At 37.6% G+C, this 13,933-nt stretch overlaps 1 protein-coding gene across 1 annotated transcript in view; it reads right to left on the reverse strand.

The window, feature by feature from the left end:
- Positions 1-13,933, reverse strand: part of NCOA6 (nuclear receptor coactivator 6) — a 99,046-nt gene that overhangs the window by 54,743 nt on the left and 30,370 nt on the right. The window contains exons 2-4 of the mRNA XM_028157888.2: positions 13,152-13,254; positions 8,084-8,365; positions 4,340-4,495 (exon numbers count right to left, since the gene is read on the reverse strand). Of these exons, the coding sequence (XP_028013689.1) occupies positions 4,340-4,495; positions 8,084-8,318 (391 nt within the window). The 5' untranslated portion in view covers positions 8,319-8,365; positions 13,152-13,254. The remainder of the gene's footprint in view (positions 1-4,339; positions 4,496-8,083; positions 8,366-13,151; positions 13,255-13,933) is intronic.

Here is a 13,933-nt window from a genome sequence, read left to right on the forward strand (position 1 = left end):
GGCAGAATCAGTAAGCGCCAAAGCCCCACTGAAGCAAGTCCTGCCCCATAAGGGTGTCTCCAGCACAGAAGTTCTCCCAATGTAGACACAACTGGTCATCACAGCCAATTGGCCTGGAGGTCAATTCCTCCCAGTGATACCAACAACAATCAAGGCTTAACTACAACAAGACTGTGCACACAGCCCACAAAGGGGTGCACCAAGAGTGTCCACCTCAGGTAACTGGGGAGACTGAGCCACTAGGCCCTATAGAACACCTAGCACAAAAAGCCACTCTATCAACACAGGGAAGCAGCCAAGATGCGAAGATAAAGAAACAGGTCACAAATGACAAAAATGGAGGAAAGTAACTACTGGATTTAGAGTTCAAAATCACGGTTATAAGGTTACTCAAGAATCTTCTAGAAACCTTCAAGAAATATAGTGAGACTCTCAAGGATATGAAAAAGGACCAATTAGAAATTAAGCATACACTGACTGAAATAAAGAATAATATACAGAGATCCAACAGCAGACTAGAGGATCCCAAGATTCAAATCAAAGATTTGAAATACGAAGAAGCAAAAAAAACCCAACCAGAAAAGCAAAAAGAAAAAAGAACCCCAAAATATGAAGATAGTGCAAGGAGCCTCTGGGGCAACTTCAAGTGTACCAACATCTGAATTATGAGGGTGCCAGAAGAAGAGAGAGAGCAAGATATTGAAAACCTATTTGAAGAAATAATAACAGAAAACTTCCCCTACCAGGTGAAAGAAATAGACTTACAAGTCCAGGAAGCGCAGAGAACCCCAAACAAAAGGAATCCAAAGAGGACCACACCAAGACACATCATAATTAAAATGCCAAGGGCAAAAGACAAAAAGAGAATCCTAAAAGCAGCAAGAGAAAAACAGTTAGTTACCTGCAAGGGAGTACCCATACGACTGTCAGCTGATTTCTCAACAGAAACTATGCAGGTCAGAAGGGAATGGCAAGAAATATTCAAAGTGATGAATAGCAAGAACCTACAACCAAGATTACTCTACCCAGCAAAGCTATCATTTAGAATTGAAGGTCAGATAAAGAGCTTCACAGATAAGAAAAAGCTAAAGGAGTTCATCACCACCAAACCAGTATTATATGAAATGCTGAAGGGTATTCTTTAAGAAGAGGAAGAAGAAGAAAAAGGTAAAGATAAAAATTATGAACAACAAAGTGACAACAAATACATTATCTGTCAACAAGTGAATCTAAAAATCAAGTGAATAAAAAATCTGATGAACAGAATAAACTGGTGAATATAATAGAATCAGGGGCATAGAAAGGGAGTGGACTGACAATTCTGGGGGGGAAGGGGGTGTGGGGGGGTGCAGGAAGAGACTGGACAAAAACTGTACACGTATGGACGAGGACAGTTGGGGGGGGGTAAGGGCAGGGGGTGGAGTGGGAACCGGGTGGAGGGGGGCTCTGGGGGGAAAAAAGAGGAACAAATGTAATAATCTGAACAATAAAGATTAAAAAAATAAAATAAAATAAAAATAACTCAAAAAATAAAAATAAAAACAAACAACAAAAAACATGTGGAGCCCTAGCTGGTTTGGCTCAGTGGATAGAGCGTCAGCCTGTAGACTGAAGGGTCCCGGGTTCAATTCTGCCTGGGTTGCGAGCTTGATCCCCAGTAGGGGACATGCAGGAAGCAGCCAATTAATGATTTTCATCATTGATGTTTCTCTCTCTCTTTCCCTCTGAAATCAATAAAGACACATCTCAAAACACACACACACACAAAAAACCCCAACACGTAGAGAACACTACTGGCTCCCAAACTTGCCTGTTAGGGGTCAGCTATCGCTTATGGGCCAAATCTAGCCTGTTGCTTGTTTACTTAAATAAAGTGTTATTGGAACACAGCCTCACTTATTCATTTACACATTGCCTATGGCTGTTTTTGTGCTACAACAGTTGAGTTGTTGTGTCAAAGTCAAATTAATTTATTCTCTGGCCCTTTACAAAAAATGATTGCAGACTTCTGCTTTAAATCACCATGAATTTATAGAAGGGTCACAAAATGCCCTCAAAAAAGATGTCTCCTCAATTCCCTGGCCAAAACTCAAAAAAGGGAAGGTACAAGGAGTATTCTTCACTGGAGAACAGACTGTTCAGGGAACAACCTGTCCCTCCACCCTTGCAGCGGCTACACCTCCCCTTATAATTTACAAAGGCATCAACTTACTACCAGTTTCACAAAAGCAACAGCTGCCGCCACCACTTTCCCTCCTTCCTGAGTTCTCAAAGAATGTGGAGAGAGAAAGGAGATCCCCAGGGATACACGTTACCAAGAAGTTAAAGCCCTTCTTTCTGTAATATGTGAATTTAATAATATCTAGAAATGTTTTCTATTTTGCCTCTTTGCTGGTACTTACGTTTTAATGTATGGCTATAACAATAAAGGGGAGCCAGCATCTTACCTTTTTAAGAACTTGTGGGAAGTAGGTCTGATTAAAAGAAACTGGTGTTTCCTTTCTCCAGTGGAAAACACTACCAAAAAAGCCCTTTTAACTCAGGTAAATAGGTAACAGAGACCACAAACATTTGAGGTTTTCACTTATGTGTTTCTCATAAAGAGTACATGTGCTTATGTGCTTATAAACAGTCAATATAGTGTTATTATATCCAATACTTGTTTTACTTCCACTCTTCCTAAAAATTCACTATATCCTATAGATTGCTGTGAATTGATTTTACTTTCCTGAATCCTTTTAGACAACCCAAAATTTTTCAAAATAAACTATTTCTTGTTTAAGCCACTATTCCTTCATTTATCAAATGATGTTAAACCCCACTTTTCTTTCTTTCTTTTAAAATGTTTTTATTGATGTTTGGAGAGAGGAAGGGAGAGGGAAAGAGACATCGATGTAAGAGAGAAACAACTGACCGGCTGCCTCCTGCACACCCCCTACAACCCAGGCACAAGTCCTGACCAGGAATCGAATCGTGACCTTCTGGTTCATAGGTCGATACTCAATCACTGAGCAACAATGGCTGGGCTCAGCTGCTGAGGTTTTGTGGAGCATTTAGGTTCTAAGCAAGCACAGTGTCAGGAAGGCTTGGCCTACCAGTGGAAGGGAAGGCTGAAAACGTTGGCTGCCACCTGCCTGCATCAACATAAGAGGGAAGGAGATGGTTTTGGTTCACTGGGCACCCAAAGATAGAACCTCCTTTGTGCTTCCCCACACTTGGTACTTACACCTTTCACAAGTTTGTTTGCCTCACCAAGGTCATGAACTCCTTTTGATTTCATAAAAACAAGGACCATATTTTATTTAGCACTGTATTATGAGCGCTGAAACAAAGTGTTGCCATTATATATGTGCTTCCCTTGGTTTCATTCAACATATATCTACCAAAGAACCTAAAATATGTACAGTCAAGCAGCGATCCAACAGTAAGCCAAACAAGACATGCTCTCTATCCTACTTGAGCTTGCAGACTATAGCGGAACAAAACAATCATCAAATAACTGCTCTAATAAAAGTGTGACCTGAGGGGGAAAAATCCAGACTTTGGTGAGTATACATAACAAAAAACTATGACTGTGTCAAGGAGTTCAAAAAATACATCCTCAAGAAGATGTAAGCTGATACTGGAAGGCTGAGGAGGTGTTTAAGGGAAAATGATAGAGAACAATATTCCATCAATGCCAAGGACCTGTGGCAGGAGGAAGAAATGCATATTCAAGGAACCAAAAGCAAGCTGGAAAGGCTGGAACACAGCAAAGAGAGAGTTGTACAAGATAAGGCTGGATGAAAACGGTAGATGTCAGACCATGCAAAGCCTGAGGTCATAATAAAGAATCTGGTCTTTTGAACAATAGCAAGCCATAGCAGGGATTTAAGTTTAAGCTGTGTGTGTTTATGCAGTATATTTTCATTTTGAAAAGATCACTCTGGCAAAATATTTGAAAAATGAGTACTACTACAAAAGAATTGTTTAGGGTCTCCTAATCTCTGTTAGGTAAGTAAAGATATAAAAACTAAGGCTTAGTTGGTAGAAGGAAGCAACTGAAATTAGATATTCTTCAAAAGACAAACCAGTTTCTGGTCAGAATGCCAGTAAAATCAAAGTATGATAGGTCAACAGTCAAAATCAGCTATGGGAATGGAGTCTGAGGCTACAGATGCTGAAGCATCAGGACCCAACTAGAGACTCAATTCCTCTTTATCCTAAGGTGCTAGCTACAATGTGAAGCACAGGTTACATAAGTTACTTGGCATTCTAAAACTGAAGAGGAGAGGATTAAATCAGCACAGGAAATCATGCCACATTCTGCTGTTGTTATGATTTGGGTCTAGATGGGCACCTTCAATCTGAACGGAGAGAATCCCCAGATCCCGAAGCTGCTGGTTGTTGCTCTGAGCCAGGATCCGTAGCCGCTCCGCTGCTTCTCGGGGGATGTTGAATGTCACACGCACACTATTCCAGGGCTCCACCTTCTGTACCTTTAGCTTGCTGGATTCTTGGTTATGAAAGAGAATAATATTAGTAATATTTTAGCCACTAGAAGACATGAAACAAACAACAACAAAAATATAAAAGAACAGGCAAAGCACTAGCCTTGGAGTAGCTAAGAAGCTTAGGCTTTGGTGTCAGACTTCGAATCTAATATTAACTTTGCCACTTAGCATCAGGGTGCCCATGAACAAGTTATTTGATCTTTCTGAAAATTACCTTTCTCTTCTTTAAAATCATGAAAAAAACTACTTAGAGATTGTGAGTGCTAAATGAGATAATACATCCCCAAAACCTAGTACAGTACCTACTACACCATAGCTACTGGATAAATGGAAAGCAGTAAAATAGAGTAAGGAATATGAGAGAAGAGAGAGGTTAAGTTTAAATTAATAGAATAATATCTATTCTGGACTCAGATTAATGTATGTGAACTGAGAAACTGAGAATATTTAAGTCTCCAATTTCAAGTGAGATTCTATAAAAATTCAATTAGATATGCCAACTGTTGAATATGTATGAAGGAATCTGCAGCTTATTTAAAGAAACAGCACTATAAAAGTCACTAGTAAATTTACTTATAAAAAGGTTACGCAGCCGAAACCGGTTTGGCTCAGTGGATAGAGCGACGGCCTGCGGACTCAAGGGTCCCGGGTTCGATTCCGGTCAAGGGCGTGTACCTTGGTTGCAGGCACATCCCCAGTAGGGGGTGTGCAAGAGGCAGCTGATCGATGTTTCTCTCTCATGGATGTTTCTAACTCTCTATCCCTCTCTCTTCCTCTCTGTAAAAAATCAATAAAATAATAAAAAAAAAGGTTACGCAGAAAAAGGAAAAATAATAAGAAGAAAAAAGGTTGAGCAATTTTACCTCTTCAAATAAAACATCTGAAATTTTAATACTCATATTTAAATATTCACTGAGCATCCCTGTGGAAGATAATTATAGAGACAGAGCGCAAACATATCTTACAATGTCCTATAAATGTTTCAGTTTAAGGAGGGCTTAAGTCTTGATTCTTTATGTCTTTGATTTTTAAATCTTTACCTACTTTAAATAAGAGTATAATTTCTACTGAAGCACATGAAACTGAGGGGGAAACAACATAAATTTGACAACCAAGCTTCAGTTAGGATATAAAAACATTACATTTCAGCAAGTCTGAAAAATCAATGCAAACTTCAGGACATGTTTTTAAAAGAAGATATAAAAATTAACTAATTGAGGAGGTAATATTGTTTGTAATTATATTTTACAGATGGAAAAACAAATCCCAGGACCAGTTAGTAGACTAAAAACCTGTTTTTTTTCAACAACGCCAGACAAAATAATTTTCCCTTTTGTTAAAACTCGGCTAAGTTAAATCTTTTGTATCCTCTATTCAGTTATACATTTCAATATTAAGAAAATGGTCTTGCTCTAGCTAGTTTGGCTCAGTGGATGGAGCGTCGACCTGCAGGTTCAATTCCAGTCAAGGGCACGTACCTTGGTTACAGGCTTCTCCCTGGCCTGGGCCCTGGTCAGGACTCATGCAGGAGGCAACCAATCGATGTGTTTCTCTCACATCAATGTTTCTCTGTCTTTCCCTCTCTCTTCCACTCTCCCTAAAAAAAATCAATGGAAAAATATCCTCGGGCGAGGACTAAAAAAAAAAAAAAGGGAAATGTGGACTTGTGGGCATATCTGTTCTCAAAATAAGAAATAAGAAATATATGGATGGGGGAAAGTGCCTACATGTTGCCTAAAGCCCCTGCCAAATCCAAAACCATTATACATTGAGAGTTAACTTACCCAGACATGAAGTTCACTTGTTCTAATGTGGGAAAAAGAGATCACTTGCTAAGAGCAGTGAGATAATACAATCACAGAAATTTAAAAAGAATTAGGCAATATTTAGTTCAAGTCTATTTTACAGGCAAGAAAACGGAAGCCCAGAAAGGCTAAGTGATTGGCCCATGATCCTGTGGCTACCTGGCAGCATCAGAGATGGCATTAAAATCCTGCTCTGATTCTCAAGTCAATTTCCTTTCCATGACACTTATGCCTCTAAACAGCAAAAGGCAGGAAGCTTGGGATCCTGTTTCCACAGAGTACAGATGCTACAGGTCTTCTCCCTAATCTGAAGAGTATTGGAATCTTGTATGTGGTCTAGACAAACATCAAATAGGCTATGACATTATCTATCTACTTGTGATTTGGTTTCAGAAAAATCCTTGTCTATATGTAGCTACATTTATCAAAAGTTTTTAAAAGTTCCATCATATTTGAGAAGATATGACTTAAAATACATTTTTGCACCAAGAATATAATCTAATAACTGCATAGGTCAGGGTTTGGTAATTTGTTTAAAAGCCATGAAAAAACTGACTCAACTATTTAAAAACAAGGGAAAAAATGTGGGTAATTAAGAGCAATAAGCAAGTTCAGGCCCAGCTGGGCCCTTATAAAATGATATATTATGACTGTGATTATGGTGACAATGATGGTAATAACTGCAACTTTAACACAAAAAATCCTCTAATACTATGCTAAATAATACATTAACTATAAAGAAATCTTACACAACACACTAAAAAAGTACTTGAAAAAAACACAACACAGCATCTTCCCTCCTGACATCAAATCTCAAAAGAAAAAAATCCCACACCTAAAAAAAGCTAATGAGCACTTGATCAAATCAAGATTTGTGATAGAAAGATAAAACCTAGGCTTTGCACTATGTCTGAAGGGATTAGATAATTGTCCAACCAAGAAAGATGGAGAACATCTGAACTAATTCAAAAACACAAATAAGGGGGAGGGGGTCAATCAGGGAAAAAGGAGACATGTAATATTTTAAACAAACAAATAAATAAATAAAAAATAAAGTGCAAAATTGCCAAAAGAACACACACAAAAAAAACAAAAAACCCACACACACAAATGGCCACAAGACCAAGACAGGTAATCTAAATGTGTGAAGAGATCAGATGGAAATTGTGATGAGGTGAGGGGCTGCCTTTGGTGCTATTCAGCATCATCTGGGGCAGAGGGAGAGCTCAAAGCTATCAGATCTTTCCATTTTTACAGACAAATGCAAAATATGGATTTTTATGTAAAATATTTAAAATGTTAAAGCATTGGCAATGAAACTCAAACATTAAAAAATTAAAAAACAAAAAACAAAAAAATGAAAGTGGGCCATAACATGAGGCTGATGGCTGGATTCAGTATCCTGTGATCTAAAGTTTAAGAAAACAAATTTCAAGCATACTTTAAGTAGAACCATGGAGTAAAAGACTTAAAGATCCAGTCTAAACTCTTCATTTTATACATAAGGCCAGAGAGTTAGAAACAATAAATATATTTGGGTTTTGAGACTAACTCCTATCCACTAGAGCAGGTTATTTACATATTGCTATGTTAAGTTCAATTCTTCCATGAACTTAAAAAAAACACAATAGCATTTCTTAAAAAAAAAGGAAAAAATCCTAAAATTCCAACTTTACAATTAAAATGAGTCTTTCAAACCAGTACAGCAAAATTTTACATTGTAAAACTCAAGATAGTTACAGAAGGGCAAATACTTAGAAGGCAAAAGTAATTAAAGCAAATTACCCATGTGTAACAAATTGGGCACATTCTCCAATATTGTGTTCAATTTCCATTTGAAGTCTTTGTCATCTATATTTCCTTTGAAGGCCACAAAGATTGTGGAATCCTCCAAAATACTATCACTTTTTGTGTCATCATCTTCTAGTCCAGAGTCAAAATCCATCTCTGAGTCTTCCATTGTTGATGAACACAAGGAAGTATAGATGTCTTCTAAGTTTGGAAGGTCATCCAAAACCATGGTGAATATTATTCCAGAAGCATGTGCCAAGTGGACAAAAAGAAAACCTTTGAAAAGAGAATACAGAAAAAGCATGGTAATGCACAATTATATAATCAACAATGTAGAATCCATAGTTCTTTTTATTTTATATATATGTCTATTATGTTATACTAGAGGTCCGGTGCACAAAATTTGTGCACTTGAGGGGGGTCCCTGAGCCCAGCCTGCGCCTTCTCGCAGTCCAGAACCCCTCGGGGGATGTCCACCTGCCAGCTTAGGCCAGTAGGGATGTCCCCGGGGGAGCAGGCCTAAGCTGGCAGTCAGACATCCCTCTGGAAGCCCAGGAGCCCTCGGGGGATGTCCGACTGACAGCTTAGGCCAGTAGGACTCCTTAATGCTGCCGAGGAGGCAGGAGAGGCTCCCACCACTGCCGCTGCGCTCGCAGCTGTCAACCTGGCTTGTGGCTGAGTGGAGCTCCCCCTGTGGGAGCACTCTGACCACCAGGGGGCAGCTCCTGCATTGATCATCTGCCCCCTGGTGGTGAGTGAGCGTCATAGTGGCCGGTCGTTCCCAATCGTTCCGCCTTTAGGGTCAATTTGCATATTATCCTTTTATTATATAGGATGCTACCTCTTTGTAAGTCTAGAGTATGGGGAGAAGGGAGCAAGAGATCATAAGAAAATAAAACAAGTATTTTTTGAGAATTTATATAAGCCTTTGGTTGACCCCACAACACAGGGAGCTCCCCAAGACTTGCCTTACTCCTGTCCTGACAAAAGTTTCTGAGAAGCCAAGGTTTCTAAAGCCCTCCTCTTTTGCTCAGTGGATAGAGCGTTGGCCTACGGACCGAAGGGTCCTGGGTTTGATTCCCATCAAGGGCACGTACCTCGGTTGCAGGCTCCTCCCCAGACCGGTCCCTAGTCGGGGCACATGCAGGGGGCAACTGATAACCAATCGATGTGTTTCTCTCACATCAATACTTCTCTGTCTTTCCCTCTCTCTAAAAATCAATGGAAAAATATAATTGGGTGAGGATTAAAAAAAAATTCTTATGTAAACTATAATTATAACTATGTTTTCTTTTTTAGGATGGGTAAGAAAAAAAGACTGAAAATCAATACACTAAAATGCAAACAATAATGGTGCTAGGCTAAATATTACAGCTAAATATGCTATAATATGGATATATTATTTGAATAATGGAAAAAAGTATTAACTTTTGTATTTTGAAATAGTCAATAAACTTCAAGAGCAAATGCTTTTCAAAAATGAATCTAAGCAATCTTATGGGGGATGAGGGGAAGTCCTATGTCATAAGTAAATATGGGGGGAAATTCTGACATTTGATCAGAGCACCTTATAGTCTGGTATTGTAATTATTAATAAGGAACAGTGTGATCTGGGTAGTTAAGAAACAACAGCATTCAGAAAATCCTTTAGAAATACCACTGCCCTTAGTCAACTGCCATCTGCATTTTACAGAGTTTAAAGAACTTTAAATGTAAATAAACAAAGCTTAAAGAGATTTTTAGGGCTTAAAAGCTGCTGCTCAGCAAGAAAAAGTGATTGCTTAAACTGCATGAAAAACAGTAGCTATTTAGCAACTGATCCAAAGTTGAAACAACTGTAATAAGAGAATTTAAAATTTAAGAAACGTTTTCCAGAAGAACCTTTAATTGGAAAGAAGGAAACCAACTAAAAAACCTGGACTTTGACAGTCTTCTAAAGAGATGACTGGTCATGGTATAAGGCTGTGTATCAAGATTTGAAAAACTCTCTATTGGCAGACACACAAGTCAGCTAATTTAAATTCAGGAATTACCAGTTTAACAGTACCTATGGGGCACTACACAAATGCTTAAAAAAACATGAAACTGAAAGACAAGTCTATGAAAAAAATTGTTGACCTTCCTTCCAGAAAAACTTTTTAAAGTAACTTCTTTTAGATAACTTCATTGAAAAGATTCCAATTAAAATCTATTAATAAAGAATTCATATCAAAATAATGACTAATCTTTGAGTTTGACATGCAGTTCAGCAACCAACTCTTAGAGAAAACAGATTATAGCTATCTCAAGAGACTCATTTGGTCACTTACGGTTATCTATCAAAAGATAATATGTTCTATTTCTCTGGGTTTGCTAAGATTAAACACCAGTTATCTTGCTCACCCACATTATAAATTTCTAGATTACCTATTGATTTCAATTCTTACTGGAGCTCTTTTGATTTTTTATGAGGAATCTAAGAAAAAAATGTGATATTCAGGAGAAATTTTAAAAGTAAGTATATTATTTATTCTACATTTCCAAAGTAGAATAAAATAGATTTATAAATGAAATCATTTCAGGGTAGCTAAATAGCGCCAGTTAATGAAAGAAAGCTCTTTATTATAGAAGAATGCCAACTTAAATGTAAAAAGAAATATATCGTTTAAAAAATATAATTTTGAAATCCCTAATAAAATAATTCGGGCAAGAATCATTAATAAAGATAAAACTTTATGTGAAAAATTGACACACAACTGGATAGCACATGATGTCCAAGTATCATCCCAGATTCGTCTTGTCAATGAGAAAAATAACTTCACAATGGAAGAACTGTCACCACCTGAACACAATGTTCAACCTTAGCATCATCAGCGCAGAAACAACCAGAAATTATGTACAGTATGAAATGCACAGCATTACCTATGAAATAGTCTTGCCAAAAAATGTTTAACCTGAATCTAGCAAGTTTTTTAAAAAAATATTTTTATTGATTCCAGAAAGGAAGGGAGAGAGAAAGATAGAAACATCAATGATGAGAGAGAATCATTGATTGGCTGCCTCCTGCACGCCCCCTACTGAGGATTGAGCCCAAAGCCCAGGCATGTGCCCTTGACTGAAATCAAACCTGGGACTCTTCAGTCCGCAGGCTGACTGAACCTAGCAAGTTTTTAACAGGAGACAAAAGAACAATTTAACACCACAAGAAAATAATTAGACAAATCTAGAATATAGGATTTCTGTAGCACAACTGGCTTGCCCTCTTAGTAAAAGGTAGATAAAACTATTCTACATTAAAAGAGACTTAAAAGACTTAAAGATCAAATGCAGTGTATGGTCCTTTATTGAATCTTGGTTTGAAAAAAAGATGTAAAGCACATTTTCAGGGTAATTAGGAAATTATTACTAATTTTGTTAGGTGTGATAATAATGTTGTTGTGATCACACAGGACAATGTTCTTATCATTTCTTAAGAGATGCATACTGAGCGCTGGCTGGTTTGGCTCAGTGGATAGAGCGTCGGCCTGTGGACTGAAGGGTCCTGGGTTTGATTCTGATCAAGGGCACATGCCTGGGTTGCAGGTTCAATCCCCAGTGGGGGGCATGCAGGAGGCAGCCAATCAATGATTCTCTCTCATCATTGATGTTTCTCCCTCTCCCTCTTCCTTCCTCTCTGAAATCAATAAAAATGTATTTTAAAAAAAGAAAAACTCCTTTAGCAATGTGACAGTGCCTTGGCATTTGTTACTACATTTTATAAAAAAAAAAAAAAAGATGCATACTGAAACATTTAGGGGTGAAATTTCATGACATCTGTAATTTACTTGAAAATACATTAAGCAAATATGGCAAAACAAAATGTTTTGGTTAACAATAGATCATGAGTATATAGGTATTATTTATATTATTTATACCATTTTATATATGATTAAAATTGCTCATAATAAAAAGATTTTTTTAAAAAAATATTTATATCATCCTATATAATAAAAGGCTAATATGCAAACTGTCCCCTCACCCAGGAGTTCAATTCTTTCGACAGGGAATTCAACCTGGAGTTTGACCAGAGGGCGGGGCTGGCCAGCCTGGCCCAATCGGCTGATCGGGGCTGGCCGGCCAGACCCCACCTGTGCACAAATTTCTGTACCGGGCCTCTAGTATTATATATATTTAGCTATCTGCACCAGTCCTTTCTCTTCAGAATTTTTACCTGGTTCAGGTAGCTGAATAATCGGTAAAATATTGTCACAGGCTATTCAAATTCTTTGACTTGGCTGTCATTTGAGCAAAAGACAAGATACTATTATCCACATCAGATATCACAAACTCACATACCTATTGGAGTCAGGCAGGTAAACTAACTAAGAGAAGAACACTGGCTATTAAATGTATTTGCACATACTGTATGAATGGTTTGAGCAATGGGAAACTCAAATACCCATCTATGATGAGCACCCACAACTTTGCTCCAGCTTATTATTTTCCTTTGGAGCAATGGGAGGAATTGTAAAGGCCCAGAAATAATAGATATTTTGAATTTTAAGAAAAGACAAAAATCCATATATTTAGTGAAATCTCCATATTTTCAAAGAGATTTACATTTTTGTAAATACTCTATGGGCCAAATGAAACACCCTGCAGCTGTACATGGCTCACAAGCCATCAGTTTTCAATTTCTAATTAAGTCTGACAATCCAGGTATGACTCATGTGATTGACTAGTACAGCACTAGGCCTGAATGAACTATGTGGGTTTAGTGTATTGCTGGAGGAAACCTGATATTTAAAATGCATTTAAGTGTTACAATGTACCTCTTGGGAGGTCTGTGGACTCCTCAAAAAAAAAAAAAAAAAAAAAAAAAAAAAAAAGATTAAGCAATCTCTTAACCCCAGAAGAACAGAAGGTTCAAACTTGGTGAATTTTGGCTTCTTTAAATATGCTGAAGTCTCCCATACCTTAACCTTTGACAAAACACTAGATGATGAAGGAAACAGTTTTTTACTTGCTATGTAATGGTACAGTCATTCCACTGCTTGGAATTAAGCCAAGCCATATCCACTCTCTCACATAAGGTTTCACTCACCAAAATATCTTTAATTTTTGTCATTTATCCAGGTCATCCTCTACATCCAAACAAGCTGGCATTTTTAGGGACTATATTTCAAGGTAGCAGCCAAATAAAAATTCTAAAGAAAAGAAAAGAAAAAGAAAGTTAAAATATTATATAGAAATTACACAGGTAACCTATTTTTGCAACAGAAGTTAATGTAAATATCACAAGTTATCAAGTCAACTTAGATATCTCCAGACAATGTTAAAATAGGGTTTTCTTTTAAGTATCTTTTTTTCTGAGATCTTAAACCACTCATCAACAAGCATTCAGAGTATAGAAGCAAACTCAGGGACATATACCAGTTTCACTTAATAATAATCATGAAACTGCGACCCTAAGCATTAGAGCCCTTCCTATACCTTCATTTTTAAATGTCAAATTAAAATAAATTAACATCATGCTGCACTGTTTGCAGATACTTGGTGCCAAAACCAAAATATTCTGTATACACACTAAATAAAAGACACACCTCTTCTAGTCCTGACCAGTGTGCTCAATGGTTAGAGCATAAGCCCTGCGCACCAAAGGGTCACAGGTTCGATTCCTGGTCAAGGGCACATACCTGGGTTGCAGGTTCAATCCCTGCCCCAGTGGGGGTGCATGCAGGAAGCAATCAATTAATGTGTCTCACTAACGTAGATGTTTCTCTTTTCCTCTCTCCCTCCCAATTTCCCTTTCACTCTCTCTGAAAAAAAAAAAAAAATCAATGGGAAAAATATCCTTGGGTGAGGATTAACAAAAAACAAAACAAA

Source organism: Eptesicus fuscus, chromosome 12 (assembly GCF_027574615.1).
Source record: "Eptesicus fuscus isolate TK198812 chromosome 12, DD_ASM_mEF_20220401, whole genome shotgun sequence".
Taxonomy (NCBI): domain Eukaryota; kingdom Metazoa; phylum Chordata; class Mammalia; order Chiroptera; family Vespertilionidae; genus Eptesicus; species Eptesicus fuscus.